The sequence below is a fragment of the Mus musculus genome, chromosome 17 (assembly GCF_000001635.26).
Source record: "Mus musculus strain C57BL/6J chromosome 17, GRCm38.p6 C57BL/6J".
NCBI classification, from domain to species: domain Eukaryota; kingdom Metazoa; phylum Chordata; class Mammalia; order Rodentia; family Muridae; genus Mus; species Mus musculus.
Genome location: NC_000083.6, coordinates 87,315,829 through 87,330,473, shown reverse-complemented (window position 1 = coordinate 87,330,473; position 14,645 = coordinate 87,315,829). Strand labels below are relative to the sequence as shown.

The window sequence follows — 14,645 nt, the reverse complement described above, 5'->3', positions numbered from 1 at the left end:
ATGGAGGGCGAATGCCTGCCTACCCTGGCTCTGGGCAGAGCTGGGCTCTTCTGCTGCCTCCACCCAGGCACCTCTTGCTACATCATCATCATCATTATCATCGACCCTCTTAGGCACGCTCCCGACTCCCAACTGCAAACACCCCGTGGCGGACCACAGGAAGAGAGAAACACCCACGCCCACACCTGCGCATGGGCACGCTCACCATCGCTAGCACGTGAACACAGCGCCTTCCCCATCCACCTCAGGGAGTCATCCCAATACTGGGCCACCAACGTCTCCAGCACCAAACTCTGAGACACCACCCCCAGGAGAGATCGGAGCAGGCGTCGGGCAAACCCCCGCCCCCACAGCCCCAGCCTTACCTTCCCACAAGCCACCATGGAGAGGGCCACTTGGTACCAAAGGTGAAATTCTCCAAAAGCACACTTCATGGCTCGCTCTAGGCACTGGGGAGGAACACGCAGTCAGCACTGCCCCACCAGCCGCCTGCTTGCCTCGTCCCTCACAGGCTAACCATGACCCGAGTCGCTGCCTTCAGAGGGCCGCAGGGCAGCCTGGGAATACAGGGACAATCCAGCCCCTGCACACAGGCACTGTGATGAGGCACGACAGTTGTCTCACCCTCTGTAGTCCTAGGTGCCCACCTCCATTCTACATGGATGGCTTCAGACAGCCATTTTGGATGTGCAAATGAAATAAGGCTTATGAAATAAAAAATAACTAGTGTTTATTATCACGGGGCACGGTAGTGATACCCGTGTAGCACGTGTATGTTTACACGTATCAACTTCTTCCTAACCACCATAAGGTAAGGTCTCTAATGACCCCCACTGCGCAGAAAGTGAACCGTGAAAGAGGCCAGGGTGGCTGATGTGGAGGTCACAGGGCTAGTGACAGGCAGGCCAGTCTGAGAGAAAAGGGCAAGTGGGGAAAGACCAACGGTCACCTCATGTGATTCTGTGAATGACTAAGTTCCCAGGAAGTGAGGTAGGCTGAGTGACTGACCCTACCTCTGATAGCATGACATACTGGCCTCGCCGGCCCAGCGTGATGCTCAGGAGGTCATAAATGGCTGAAGCATTCTGCAGGCTCACTTTCCGGTCCTCCGCCTGCTCTGGTGCCCGACTCAGTACCACGTCCCGAGTTGCCTGCAGGTGAAATGGAGTTTGGCGAAACACGGTGAGGGTTAAAAAAAAAAAATCCGATGGCCCTCACAGGGGCCCAACCTGGTAACCCCACTCACTCACTGTTGCATTTCACTGCTGCCACAGGCCCAGAAGCTGACCACACCCTCGGAAACGGCCTCCCCTGTTCCCGCAAAGCTCTCTCCAAAGACAAAATCCTTGGTCCAGGTGGGGGAGGGGATCATCCTAAAGCTTAAGGTCCTAGTGTTCATTTTGGAACTCGGTGAGTTCCAAACCGCGAGAGGCCGCGAGGGCAGTGCCATGGCCATGTTGCCTTTCGTGTGAGTGTATCCGTCAGCTGTTGGCATCCCGCAATCCCGCTTAGTTAGCATCACACGTGATAGCATCAGATCCTTTCTCTCCTTCTTCCAGGATTTACAGAGCAGGGACATCTGGGGTCTGAAGGGACTCTCATACATTCCTATAGCTGTGTTTAGCAAAGCTGAGATCTGGCCCCACACACCTGCTGGTACCTCCCAGCATCTTCTCCTTCAGTCAAAGTGGTCTTTCTTTATCTAGCTTCGCCTTCCCTGTCTGAGTCTACTTTGGTTCTCAGTGGCTGTCATGTCAACCAAGCACTGGCCTGCCAGATAGACCCTAAAACCTGAGTATCCCACCAGATCCAAGGCCCCATCCGGCCCACCAGTCACTCTCACTGTTTGTCTCCGCATGGAGCCGCCCTCCCTCCTGTAGGCAAGGGGCTGAAGCTCCTTGGTGGTCTGTATTCCTCCTCCTCAAGAAACACAGATGGCCAGGGAGAGGATGGCCTGGGAGGAGGCACCAGGATTGGTAGGAAATCCTCAGAGAGATCACTGCTAGAGCCAGCCTGTTAAACTTAGCCAGGAACTGCAAACAGTTAAGGAAGGGAAAGTGCCAAGAAATCCTCTCCTTCCCGGTGAAACCCACCCACACAGCCACGTGGGAACACAACCTGTGCTTCGTCCTTGGCAATGTTCCTCCTCACTCCTCCACCTCCAGCAGCTTTTTAGCTCCAGGCACCCAGTGGGGACCGTGGGTGATGGGCTCCTCCAGGCAGCCGTGGGGAAGGGAGGAGGAGAGGAGGGGAAGAGGGGAGGAGGAAGGAGGGAGGAGGGAGGAGGGAGGAGGAGGGAGGAAGGAGGAGGGAGGAGGAGAAGAGGGGAGGAGGAGAAGAGGGGAGGAGGGAGGAGGGAGAAGGGAGGAGGGAGGAGGGGAAGAGGGGAGGAGGGAGGAGGGGAGGAGGGAGGAGGGGAAGAGGGGAGGAGGGAGGAGGGGAGGAGGGATGGGGATGAAGAACAGATCCAGGAGGGATGCATCTGCACATGCATGCTGGACTCTAGCTGGAGGAAGGGATAAGCCAGGTGTTCTGTAAGGGTGGCATCTCTGAGGCAGAGGGAGCCTCACTGGGCAACTTTCAAGGGCTGGGGAATCCACCGTGCACAGAAGCCATGTTTGGAGCATATTGCGGAGTACGCTGTCACCGCTGTCCTCGGAATGGCATTTAAACTCCCTTCTCTGTCTGCTCCTCCCTGCCTGATGTCTCTCCAGCCACAAAGCACTCACTACTGTTTCCTGTCTTCAAGGCAGGTCACCTTGGTCACCGTGCATCTGCCTCCCTGGGACTCATACACTAGGATTTTCGCAGCCCCAGCCGGCTCATCACTCTGTGTGACAGGGCATGCCATTTCTAGGTTGAGTTGCTAAACACAGAATTTTATAAATCCACCTCTGTGCAGCAAGCAATGTCCCAGGAAGACTACTCTGGGCTCGCATAGAAACTCCTTCTTTGTCTACTCTAGAACCTACCCTAAGAGGGCAGGCCTCTGGGTGGGTCTAGTATGTGCACTGGGGGTAGATTTCCAGAACTGGGTGTGATGGGGCAGATGAAACTGGGCAAGTCCTCCTGATGACCCGGCCCCTCGACAGGCTGACAGCAGTGACAGCATGCTCTTAGGGGGTCCTTAGAGCTTTTGTGCAGGAGGGGACATGGTTACCACAGAACAGCCTGAAGCAGAGGTCTGCCCGCCCAGCTGCTACCGGCGGCTTTAGGAACAGGATTACAAAACCCGGTATGCTGGGCTAGTGCTGGTTGCTGGGCAGTGCCTGTGTATGTAACCATGGTAACGGAGTTGGGTGGGGAACCTGGAGCAGAGAAAAGGGAAGTCTGGGTACTTGGCCCGAGAGCCACAAAGGAGCATGAATTCACATGTGGCTTGAGCCAGGGCAGGCCTCAGAGGCAGGGGGTGCCACCACTAGGCTTACAGTCCCTCCCCAGCTTCCCCATCCCTCCTCTTTGGGCTCACTGACCCTAGGTCACACAGGCTTCATAAGTAGCCTGTCCAGAGGTAGACCCAACCCGCTCTTTCTCTTTCCTGGCTACATACACAGCCTGAGTCCCGGTTTCATGGGGAAGACTTCAGATCCAGTGAAGACTTCCAGACCCAAGGCAGTGAGTAAGGTGAACATACCTGTTAGTGTAAATACACAGCTACTGTGTTGTCTTCCCTCCCACCATCCTCTGTGCTGTTCGCGGGGTAACAGTGACTACTCTCCCTGGGTTTTTCCTGCCCACCCTGTCTACTATACACTGCTGTATCTCCCACACCCAGCCTTTGGCTCCCGCTGTGGGATGCTCTGTCCTTATTAAGTCAAGCAATGGTCCTTAGGCAGGACCCCAGAGGTGTTCCTATTCCTTACCCCTCTGTCTCTCTGGTGGTTTTCCCAGGATAACCTCCCCCAGACTAGAGCTTTCAGGTTGCCAGGAGACCAGCCCCACACCCATCATCTATGGCTCTACAGTCCTCAGGACCCACCACTGCTCGTTGTTGCCCTGAGACAAATCCAGGGAAGCTCATTTCCTCAGGCAGGCACAACTCCAGTTGAGGTGTAAGCCTCTCAGACAGGGAGCTCTCATTCGCATCAATTCATCTGGCTCATGAACCCAGACAGCAGTGCGACAAACATAACCTTCCTAGAGGAGGCCCGAGGGCCTGAAGACGAACATTGAAATGCCACACCAGCCCCGGGTACTTTCCTGAACACTAAGTGGATGATTATCCTGGCAGTTCCCAATCTCTACTGCTTGTGGCTCAGCGGGCTCTGACCTTCACCTCTGCCCAGCCCTGTCCTCCTCTTAATCCTGGACCCACCCCAGCCGCTTTCCTGACTCTAGGTCCCTCTCAGAGAGTGTTTATAGCAGGCTTTACTGACTGTATTGGAGGCCTTGGGCTGGTTTTGCTGAAGAGGGAACCAAAGCAAAATGCAGGCAGGGTGTCCCCAATAAAGTACTGTCTCCTTGCAAAGACCGGTTCTGAAGCCAGATGCCCAAAGCCCCCTTGAGAGACATCAGGCAAGTGAGCCTCAGGACCTGCTGCTGCTGGCACCCCAACAATCACTCCCGGAAAGAAGCGTCTCCCCGCCCCGCGCCCCCCCTCCCAGGACACGTCCTGTTGTCCTGTTCTGCTCCTGCTGGTGTCCCCCATTGGCAGACATAATTACCACTAGCTTCTACGCTGCTGGTTCACAGAGCCAAGAGCTCTAGCGGGCTCTGTGACAGGTTTCATCTACCCAGCGACACAGTTCCTGTGGCAGATGTCACAGTCTTCCTGTCACGGGTACTGAACCACGGGCTCCGAGCCGGCAGCCTTCTTGCAGAGCAAGTCCTCCCTCGACCGCCTTTGAGCAAACCAGGAGCCAAAAGCTGGGACACCGTGTGTCATCTGCTCAGCCCCACATGGAACCTTGCCTGGGAAGCCCCTTTCTTTAAAACAACACACTAATGCACCCAATGTCCAACTAGATGAAAACCTACATGTATTCAAAAGTAACTAAGTCAGAATCAAGGTTCCCCTCCCTCCCCAGGACGAAAACACACTTTGATCAACCCAAAGAGGTAGCTCTGTTCATTTTCTTATCCACCTGGTTTGAATATACTTGGCCCAGGAAGTGGCACTATTAGAAGGTGTGGCCTTGTTGGAGTAGATGTGTCACTGTGGCCATGGGCTTTAAGACCCTCATCCTAACTGCCTGGATGAAGTCAGCCTTCCTCTAGCAGCCTCCTGATGAAGATGTAGAACTCTCATCTCCTCCTGCACCATGCTGCCTGGATGATAATGGATTGAACCTCTGACCCTGTAAGTCAGGTGTCTATTCACAGCAGTAAAACCCTAAGACACCACCCAGACTTCTTCCACGGAGGTTTTATTAACTCCATCTTACAGATGAGACACGGGTTCAGGGAGAGAAGACGCTTGCTTAGTTCTGAACGACACATACAGGATCTGCACAGCCGGGCACCTGATACTGGTACAACACAGAGCTGGTTTGATAAGGTGTAGGGTCCCTGTCCCCGGAGATGCCTCCACCCTCCACCCTTGTACCATCCAGTTCTGAGAGGCCACACCAGCAAAGCATTCTTCCCCAGCTCAACTAAGACAGTAGCAAGGATTCAGCTGGCTTTAACCCTCACTGCTCGAGGTGGGAGCACACTGGTGGGTGGGCGAATTAGATACGTGTGAGCACAGATAGTGGCTGGTGGGTAACTGGTGCCCTAAAGACACAGAACAGGGTCCAAAACACAAATCTTCAAACAGTCATATATCAAATCCCTTATGTTACTGGGAAAACACTGGTGATTTCTATTTATCTCTTTGAAGACATGTTCCCTCATCTTTTCACACAGAATGAAAGCCCTATGCCGGCATCAGACAAGCAATGTAGATCCTAGACAACCACTCTCTGAGTTCCCAACCATAAAAGTGGGGCTACAACACTAAAAACAAAACATAAATATCCTCTGCCGGATGGGGCTCTGGATGTACTGGGAGTGAGGAGCAGCGGGGACAGTGGCCGAGGCTGCATGGCAGGAGTGGCTTTTACCGCCGTCAGTCTGAGAGATGCCGCAAAGGCACAGCCAAGGCTGCCAGCTGCTGCTCTAGAGGTTTCTCCACGAGCCTGTTGACTATAGCCAAAACTAGTCAGCAGCAAGAAGGCGAGGAAAATCCCTCAGGCGCAGAGGCCACGCTGCAAGACCTGACACACCCCACAGTCCACTTTCTAGCCAATCAACAATCCAACTGCAGGAGTCTGCAGGATGGCTCAGTGGGTGAAGGGGGTGACTGAATCGCGTCCTTAGGATCCATGTACTGAGAGACCTGGCTTCTACAAGTTGTCCTCTGAGCTCTGAAATCACATACTGAGGTGTACAAGCTCACATACACAAGACTCAGACATAATAAACAAATTAATAAAAAAAGAATGTGGTAGGCATGGTGGTGCATGCTTTCGATCCCAGCATGCAGGAGGCACAGGCAGGTGGATCTCCCGTGAGTTCAAGGCCCACCTGGTCTACATAGTAAGTTCCAAGCCAGCCAAAGCTACATAGCAAGACCCTGTCTCAAAACAGAGCGAAATGAAAAGAACATCGGTGGAGGGAAGGGGAGTTTAAGGAAGGCCTGGTGGGTCTCTGAGAAACTGCTCTTTACTAAGATGTGAACGCCATGAGGGCAGGGGCTTGTCTCCATTTTGCTTATTGCTCCATCTCTGGCTGCTAGGACAGGGCCAGGCACAAAGCAGATAACCATAACTATTGCAAGACTGTAAATTCTATCCACACTTACCTGTGAGTTACCATCTTATGAAGAGGACACTGAGGCTCTCAGAGTCTGAAGGATTTGCCCTTGGCCCTCAGCTAACATGTGCAATGCTGGAGCCCGGATCCAGGGGTCGTGCCTCCAAATGCACACTCCTTCAGCTCCCTCTCTGTTCTCTTACGACATCACAGCACCCAGCTCATGGCTGCTCAGTGCAGACTGCTGACTCGTGATAACCAACCAGTTTTTGTAATCCCAGAAGAGGGATTCACACGCACTCAGTCCCTACCCACCTGGTGACAGATGCTACATCTCTCAGCATAGCCCAGCAGAGCTAGTGTGGCTAAATCCAAGACTAAAAAGCCAGACTTGCAGTGTGTGCGTGTGCGTGTGTGTATAAGAAGCAAGAAGCTCATACCTTCTGGACATCCCTGGGAGGCAGAGCTTGGCTAAGCCATGCATAGCCTCTGCCTATCCCAGCGCGCTCCATAACCTCAACCCACTGGGGTCAGTTGTGCCTGGGGCTTACCATGGACTCACTGATGAGCAGCAGCAAGAGGGCCTCCTCTATGTTGTCTTTGGGGCAGTAGAGGCTGGAAAACACAACAGCATCCCTGGCTGCAGCCCAGCCCGCATCAACAGCACCTCTGGCCCCCCAAGCGGTCCTCGTGCCCTGAGTCAACATCAGCCTGGTAAGGTGACCCTCTCCTGCATAATTCACAGGCACCGAATACCAGGCGCAGCTTCTAACAAGCCCCAGGGCTCTGAACCTGAAAGGCTGCTGCTACCTAGCAGAAGAAATGGCTCATCTATCCATATCCATCCCCAGCCTGTGGCATGGGGAGAAAGCAAGAGGCCCTGCTGGTGACTACAGACGTCACCTTCAACTGGCACATCAAAGGGGTGTGTCAGGAACCTCCAAATGTGTGGCTTCGGGGAGCCATGAAGATTCCCCCCACCAACCCCACCAGAGACCATCTTCCTTAGTCTCTCAAATGTCTGCCTGGTCCTGTACAGGGTGGGGGCTGGGAAAGCAGGGTACAATGACCGGCCACCGGCCGGGAACAGAACCTGGATGCATCGTGAGACCGGTGGGCTACAACAGGGCAGGTGGGACTCACTTGTCCCCTTCGTAGAGGTGAGGTTTCCGAAGAGTCTGAGTGACAAAAGAGTTCTCCTCCTTGTTCATGAACTCAGGCAAAGGGTGGGACAGGGGGCTCCAGTAACAGTCCTCGCTCAGGGAGTGCAGCAGGACCCCTGCCAGGTGCTTGGCGGCCACCTGGAAGAGAGGGAGAGATGCAGGCTGGGCTCAGACTTCTTCAGCTTGCCTGCCTGCTTGGCCCTCTGTTTCCCAACTGGCAAATCCACCCACTGCATGCTGTGATGGGCCTCTGGAGGGCCCCACAACTTCAATTCTAAGTCCCTCACTGCTCGGGCCCTGCAGCAGGAAGCCCCCACATCTCCCAGTATGACCTTGTTCCCTCCACTGCACTTTTCCTCTTCTCTCCTCTCCTCTCTGCCTGGCTCTACCCACTGAGGACTCTGCAGTCCCTTCTAGAAGGTGGGGGAAGGTAGGAGGCTGCCTACCAGATGCTGTCTAGAGACTGACAGTTGACCCAAAATTCCTATGAGAATAATAAAAAGCAGCCATGGCCCTGATCCTGGAGGGACAAAGGTCTAAGAACACAGACCTAAGCTGGGACACAAAAGGAAGAGTCGATGCCATTCACTAAGACCATAAAGAAGGGCTGGAGAGATGGCTCAGAAGTTAAGAGCACTGTCTGCTCTTCCAGACAAGAGGTCTTGATTCCCAGCAACCACAAGGTGGCTCACATCCATCTATAATGAGTCCTGATGCCCTCTGCTGGCAAGCAGGTGTACATGCAGATAATGCACTCATACATTAAATAAATTAAAACAAAACATAAAAGTGAGCAATACCACAGCTCATAAGGACAGTTTTGCTCATGCAAGGGATGGTGGTAGACTTCAATTCTGACCTCATGCTAGCAATTCATGATCTCATCTTCAATGCCCTGATGAAAAAGAGATGAAGAGAATGCCTCCCAGGCTTGGTGGGAAAGTACTCTGGGATCAATTAACAATGTCTGCTGAGAGCAGAAGAAGGAGGGCACAGGCACGCATGTGAGGTCAGGGACCTCCCGCTAGGGCTTGTGTTGCCTCCCACCCAAATTGACCTCTGCATAAACCAGCCGCAGCCAACAGCCACATTACCACTTTGAAGTTCTGTGTCGCTTTGGTCTCCACAGTCCTCAGAATCTCCCGGAGCTCCCTCATGCCTTTCACAATATTCCTGGGGGAGAGGACAACAGAAAGTGGGACCGTTGCTAGCTGAGCTCCACAGATCCCCTCAGAGTCCAGCACTAACAGGCTGCCTGGCTGTCTGAGTCATTTTTGAACACCTTCAATCAGTGGGATGAAAGCCAGAGTTGTAACTTCAGGACCCTCGAGGTCTAGGACGGATAAGCCGTGGGAGGAACCCCCAGCAACTCGGGCTTCTGATTTATACCCAACTAGGCACCAAGACACCAGTACTACAAACAAGATGTCACCTTGGTCCAAGTGCCTTGGGCTGTGTTGAACTTTATGGCTTCTTCATTGTACCCACGGTAACAGGTCATTGGTCCCTACCACCAGGGCCTGCCTCACCTTGATGACCACGCCAACCAAGCCTACTCCCTCAAGGTGTTACAGTATGACCCACACTGAGAAATACACCTCACAGCACAGCTCACTATTTGTGCACGCTTTCCTTATAGAAAACTGAGTTCTTGACCCAATATCTGCATGTAGTCAACTCTGACACGCTCCAACCCGTCCCTCTGCCTAACTCTGCCTCTTAAAAATGCTGCCTGTAGCATACCTGGTCCATTGTGTAACCCAAATAGGTTGTGCCCTGCAGTTTGAAAGGGGGGGGTGTCTCAGGATCCTTGGGGAACCCCCCCCCCTCCTGGAGCATTCACCTGAGGTCGGGTCCTTTGGTGGAAGGATCCAGTGGCAGTTCTCAGCCTGGCCTTCTGGAACTGTCTGGCTCTCCTCCTCTCCCACTTCTCAGCTCCCCACCACACAGGCAAGTTTTTGCTGGATAACCGTAGTTCTCCTGTCAAGTCTCAGGAACCCAGTGCCCCCAGCCTTTCCCCCGCCATCCTTGAAAATAACAGTTCTAGCATCCTTCCTTGTTCCATGACCCACTCTCTATTCACACAGCACTGTGTACATCTTAGCTCCTCTGCTGAAGCACACACTGACCCGCAAGGTCACTTTCCACGGCTGGTAAGACGCAGGCCGTGGCTTCCTGGGGCCAAGCACTGTCTCGTGTGTTCCTGAAGCCCTGGGCCACCGCAGCTCCTATGAAGCAGTTGTGTGCTCATCAGGAGTTGACCGAGGCTGGCTCTGTTCACCCTGTCAGAAGCTTCCTGGAACCACACCAGACAAGGGAAAGCAGAAGCTGCAGGGACCAACCTGTAGCTGGTTACCTGGAAGCCGCTGTCACCCCTACCTTCTCAGTCCCCAGAGGCTTCGAAGCCTGGGAGCCTAACAATAGCAAAAGACTGAGAGATCAAGTAAGTTCTTTTGCCTTCTAGGAAACTTAAAACAAACAAACAAACAACAACAAACCCACACAAGCTCCCAAGGTTATAAATGCAGACCTTTGTGTGTAAGCATAAGAATGTAGACAAAGAGGCCTGGAGTTAGGTCAGCCAACAAGCAGAAGAAGCCAGCACAGAGCAGGCAGGGGACCTCAGCCTCCTGATAGCTCAAGACAATGTTCCTACCCCTGTCCCATATCAGGGAAGCAAGCTTACCTCTGTGGCCATGCTCTCATCTGCAAAATACAGGCTTATGCTCAGCCCAGTGTCTGCAGATTCCTGTTGGCATGCTACATTCTCAGATGTTACTACTAGTCCATCCCAAGTATTATTGTTTAGGTAATACTTTTGGGTATATCTATATCTTCCTTCTTTTGTTCTGTTTTGTTTTGTTTTGTTTTTCGAGACAGGGTTTCTCTGTATAGCCCTGACTGTCCTGGAGCTCACTCTGTAGACCAGGCTGGCCTTGAACTCAGAAATCTGCCTGCCTCTGCCTCCCGAGTGCTGGGACTAAAGGCGTGTGCCACCATGCCTGGCTATCTTCCTTTTTTTATTTAGTAGATATCTCACTCTAATTTAAAAACAAATACTTGAAATCATGGGTTTGTTGGTGGTTTTTGTTTTTGTGTCTCAAAATATATTAAGCACAGAAGTATTTTTAAGCAGAGAAGTAATTTTTACAAGCTAGTGTGTGTGCCACTTAATTCCGATATGCTTATTACTAAAGGCCCTCTGTCTACACGGTAGGAAATGAGGCCTCAGACCTGAGCTTTTCAAAGAACTGTCAGTTCTTGGACCAACAGTCTAACAAGTCTCAAGGACTTGTTAGACATGAAAGTTCAGGGGCTGGGAAGGTGGCTCAATGGTTAAGAACACCTACTGCTGTTACACAGAACCCAGGGGCTGGGAAGATGGCTCAATGGTTAAGAACACCTACTGTTCTTACACAGAACCCAGGTTCAGTTTCCAGCACCCACAGGTGGCTCACAACCTGACCCCCTTTTCTTTCTTTCTTTCTTTCTTTCTTTCTTTCTTTCTTTCTTTCTTTCTTTTTTTTTTTTTTTTTTTTTTTTTTGGTTTTTTGTTTGTTTGTTTGTTTTTCTTCGAGACAGGGTTTCTCTGTGTAGTCCTGACTATCCTGGACCTCACTCTGTAGATCAGGCTGGCCTCGAACTCAGAAATCCGCCTGCCTCTGCCTCCCAAGTGCTGGGATTAAAGGCGTGTACCACCATGCCTGGCTGACCCCCTCTTCTGACCTCCATAGGTAAACATATGTCATACATACATGCAAGTAAAATACTCATACATGTAAAAAACAAATAAATCTAAAGAAATGTAGAAAAGAAATGCAAGTTCTATGCCCCCACCCCTCATCAAAACTCAAGAGTCATTATCAAAGAGGAGACAGAAAGATTCATAAGAGCCAGAGGCCAGAGAGGACCAGACCGAAGCAGTATTTTCTAGATTGACAGGACTTCTGTAACTCGTGATCTCACAGCATCTGTGGTTGCATGAACAAAATGAAGCCCGACCACACTCTAGCACGGATGGAGGAGATGCCCATGAACCCCCATCCCTAACTGAGGAGTTATTGACAGGTGATAACTTCTCTTCTGGAGAAGGGAGAGTTGGTTTTCTTTAAGGGTGTGGCTACTGGTTTGACCAGTGGATGCCAGTGGATGGTCCCACACCCAGGGGCATATATTAAATACAAACTGAATGCAGTGGATTATAGGAGAAAGAAAAAAAGGACATGAGGTGGGGAGAGGGTTAGGGAGGAGGGTGGACGCTGCGTCCACAGGCTGAGGCAGGCTGGTCCCTGGGGCTGCCTAGAACTCCGTGGCTCTGAAGAGGCAGGCCACTCCTGGGGCTGTGGGTGATTTTCCACTCTACGGGAGGCCTGGCAGCCTCTTCCTTGGCAGCCTGGCTCGGGCTGCTACCAGGAGGCAGGAGCCAACAGTGCCTAATGTCTCTTCTTCCCCAGCCACAGGAGGGACTGTCCTCTCTGTCACTGCCAAAGAGGCTTCACATGCCAGGACCAGCAGACAGGCCACTCCCGGACGGACGCTGGGGAAGGGGTGCTGACATCTAGGCACTGACCACTCCCAGGACACACGGGGCTGACATCTAGGCACTGACCACTCCCAGGACACATGGGGCTGACATCTAAGCACTGACCACTCCCAGGACACACGGGGACGAAATGCTGCATTCAAACACAACCCTACATCCCAAAGGTCTGCTAGCTTTTTAAATAATTTTCAGATCTGTAAGAGATTTTGACATCTGAACAGGCTCCTGAGAACTCTTTTGCTAAGTAAATCATCGCCCTCAGGCATGTTTTGAGTAAATCCTAATTTATATCGACCGCTTTTAAAGAAACAATCCATACAAGAGGTTCCAGTGGCCAGGGCCACACAGGAGATTTGGAATCCTTGCCTGGGTTGCCTGGCTCTCCCGTGCTAAGAATACCCCTTGCCTCAGCTTGCCCCTCTAAGAAATGTCTAGGTGGGGGCATTCTCAAACGGCTCAGACAGCCACAGCCTGAGCAAACCTAGCCCAACCTGCAGCTGTCTGTGCCGGGTGGAGCTGGGGTTTTCCCTGGCCCTTTCTGGCTGCCCAGTGAGAAGCCAGCTTGAAAGATCTCTTTGTTCTGGTCTCTCCTGATGACCTTTGTGAGCCAAGCTGCCCACTTTTAACAGTATCCAAACAGAGCCTCAAACAAACCCTGGCCCAGAAACGGGCTGCATGAGGAGAAGCCAGGAAGCCGGTTATTGCAACTAAGGTCAGGTCCAACTGGCCAAGAGGCGGGTGGTGGGGGTGTTAGCAGCTCAGCTAGCATAGGACTCCAGGAGGAAGGTGGGACGTAGTAGGACAGCAGTCCCCCTACCCCCACAGCCAGCAGTGCAGCACATTTTCCAAAGCCCTTGACAGTTTTCAGCCTTCAAAATTTCTCATAAGGCTTCATTACCCCAGTTCAAGCAGAACTCCTGATACCCATAATGCTCTGAAGAAATGACTAGTGTGAGCTTGTGATAGTGGCTCACACCTCTAATCCCAGCACTCGGGAGGTAGGGACAAGCAGATCCGTGAGTTCAAGGCCAGCCTGGTCTACAGAGTGAATTCCAGGACAGCCAGGGCTACAGAAATCCTCTCTCTCTCTCTCTCTCTCTCTCTCTCTCTCTCTCTCTTTCTCTCTCTCTCTCTCAAAAAAGAAATTACTATTGTGGGAGAGGCTGCAGCTCCATGGTAGAGCACTTGCCAAGTGTGTAGGGGACCTGCAATTCCTCCTGACACCAGCAAATATACGTAACTAAATAAAATACTCGCACCCCAACCCCTTCTAATAGAAAACTTAAGCCTGGACAATGCCTGTCTTTCTGGGCATCACGTGCCCAAGGCCAATGGCCGACAGACACCCAGCACTTTCAGCTCTGAGTCCCTGGAGAAAGACAACGGCGGTCTTCTCACAAACTCTCACACTTCCCTCTACTGGCCATCTGTGCTCCAGGGCTCCTGGCACTCCGTTTGTTCGCTATGCCATTTACAAAGTGCCTTCTGCACGCTCAGTACCTGGTCAGCTGCACTGTTTGTCATTGGCAGTCATCATGAAGCAAACGAGAGAGGCTGAGGGACTGACTGACTATCGGACTGACTGACTATCGCACCCACGGCCACAGATAAGTAGTCTGCCTCCTGCTGTTCACCTCATTTCCTGGGAACTCGTCAAAAACAAGTGTTTTGCACACAGTAGGTGCTTAATGGTGAGAGTATGATTTGAAATAAAATGATATATTAGTAAGAATTGGTCGTCGAGAGGATACTACATACAACTCTAGTTAGACGTCTCCATTTGAGGGCTGGCACGTCCATGAGGGATCTCTGGTCAAGTACCCAGAATAGTGAGGCCACTGGAGGACAAGGTCGGGTGACGTTCAACCATTATCCAGATGCTCATTTTCACCACAGACCCAAATCACCGGCCTCAAAACCAAAACTTCCACCTTGACAGTCAAGCCGAGCATGAAAGACAGAGGATGTCAGGCAGCACTTCACGCCGTTGGGGAAGTGGGCACAAACAACAGATACAGGCCGTGCCCTCAGAGAGGTCCTCCTGTCCCCCACCCCCACCCCCAAAGCAGACACAGAAAACTGGGAGACAACACAAGCTTTGCTAGTGAGCCTTCCAGGTTGAACCCAGTGAGAACAACTTGTACCCCTCCCCCAGGCCTGCAGACACAAACACGCACGTGGCCGCTAAAAGCAAGACCACCGCT

At 52.2% G+C, this 14,645-nt stretch overlaps 1 protein-coding gene across 5 annotated transcripts in view; it reads right to left on the bottom strand.

Moving 5' to 3' along the window:
* The window catches only part of Ttc7 (tetratricopeptide repeat domain 7), a 98,963-nt gene that overhangs the window by 51,297 nt on the left and 33,021 nt on the right, over positions 1–14,645 (bottom strand). For 4 of the 5 annotated variants that reach the window (XM_006524201.4, XM_006524202.4, NM_028639.3 and 1 more), the window contains 5 exons: positions 8,993–9,071; positions 7,879–8,036; positions 7,287–7,350; positions 1,014–1,151; positions 366–449 (listed from right to left, as the gene is read on the bottom strand). In XM_006524201.4, coding sequence (XP_006524264.1) covers positions 366–449; positions 1,014–1,151; positions 7,287–7,350; positions 7,879–8,036; positions 8,993–9,071 — 523 coding nt within the window. Of the gene's footprint in view, positions 1–365; positions 450–1,013; positions 1,152–6,784; positions 7,261–7,286; positions 7,351–7,878; positions 8,037–8,992; positions 9,072–14,645 lie in introns of those variants that run through there. The other variant, XM_011246415.2, reaches the window with a different exon arrangement.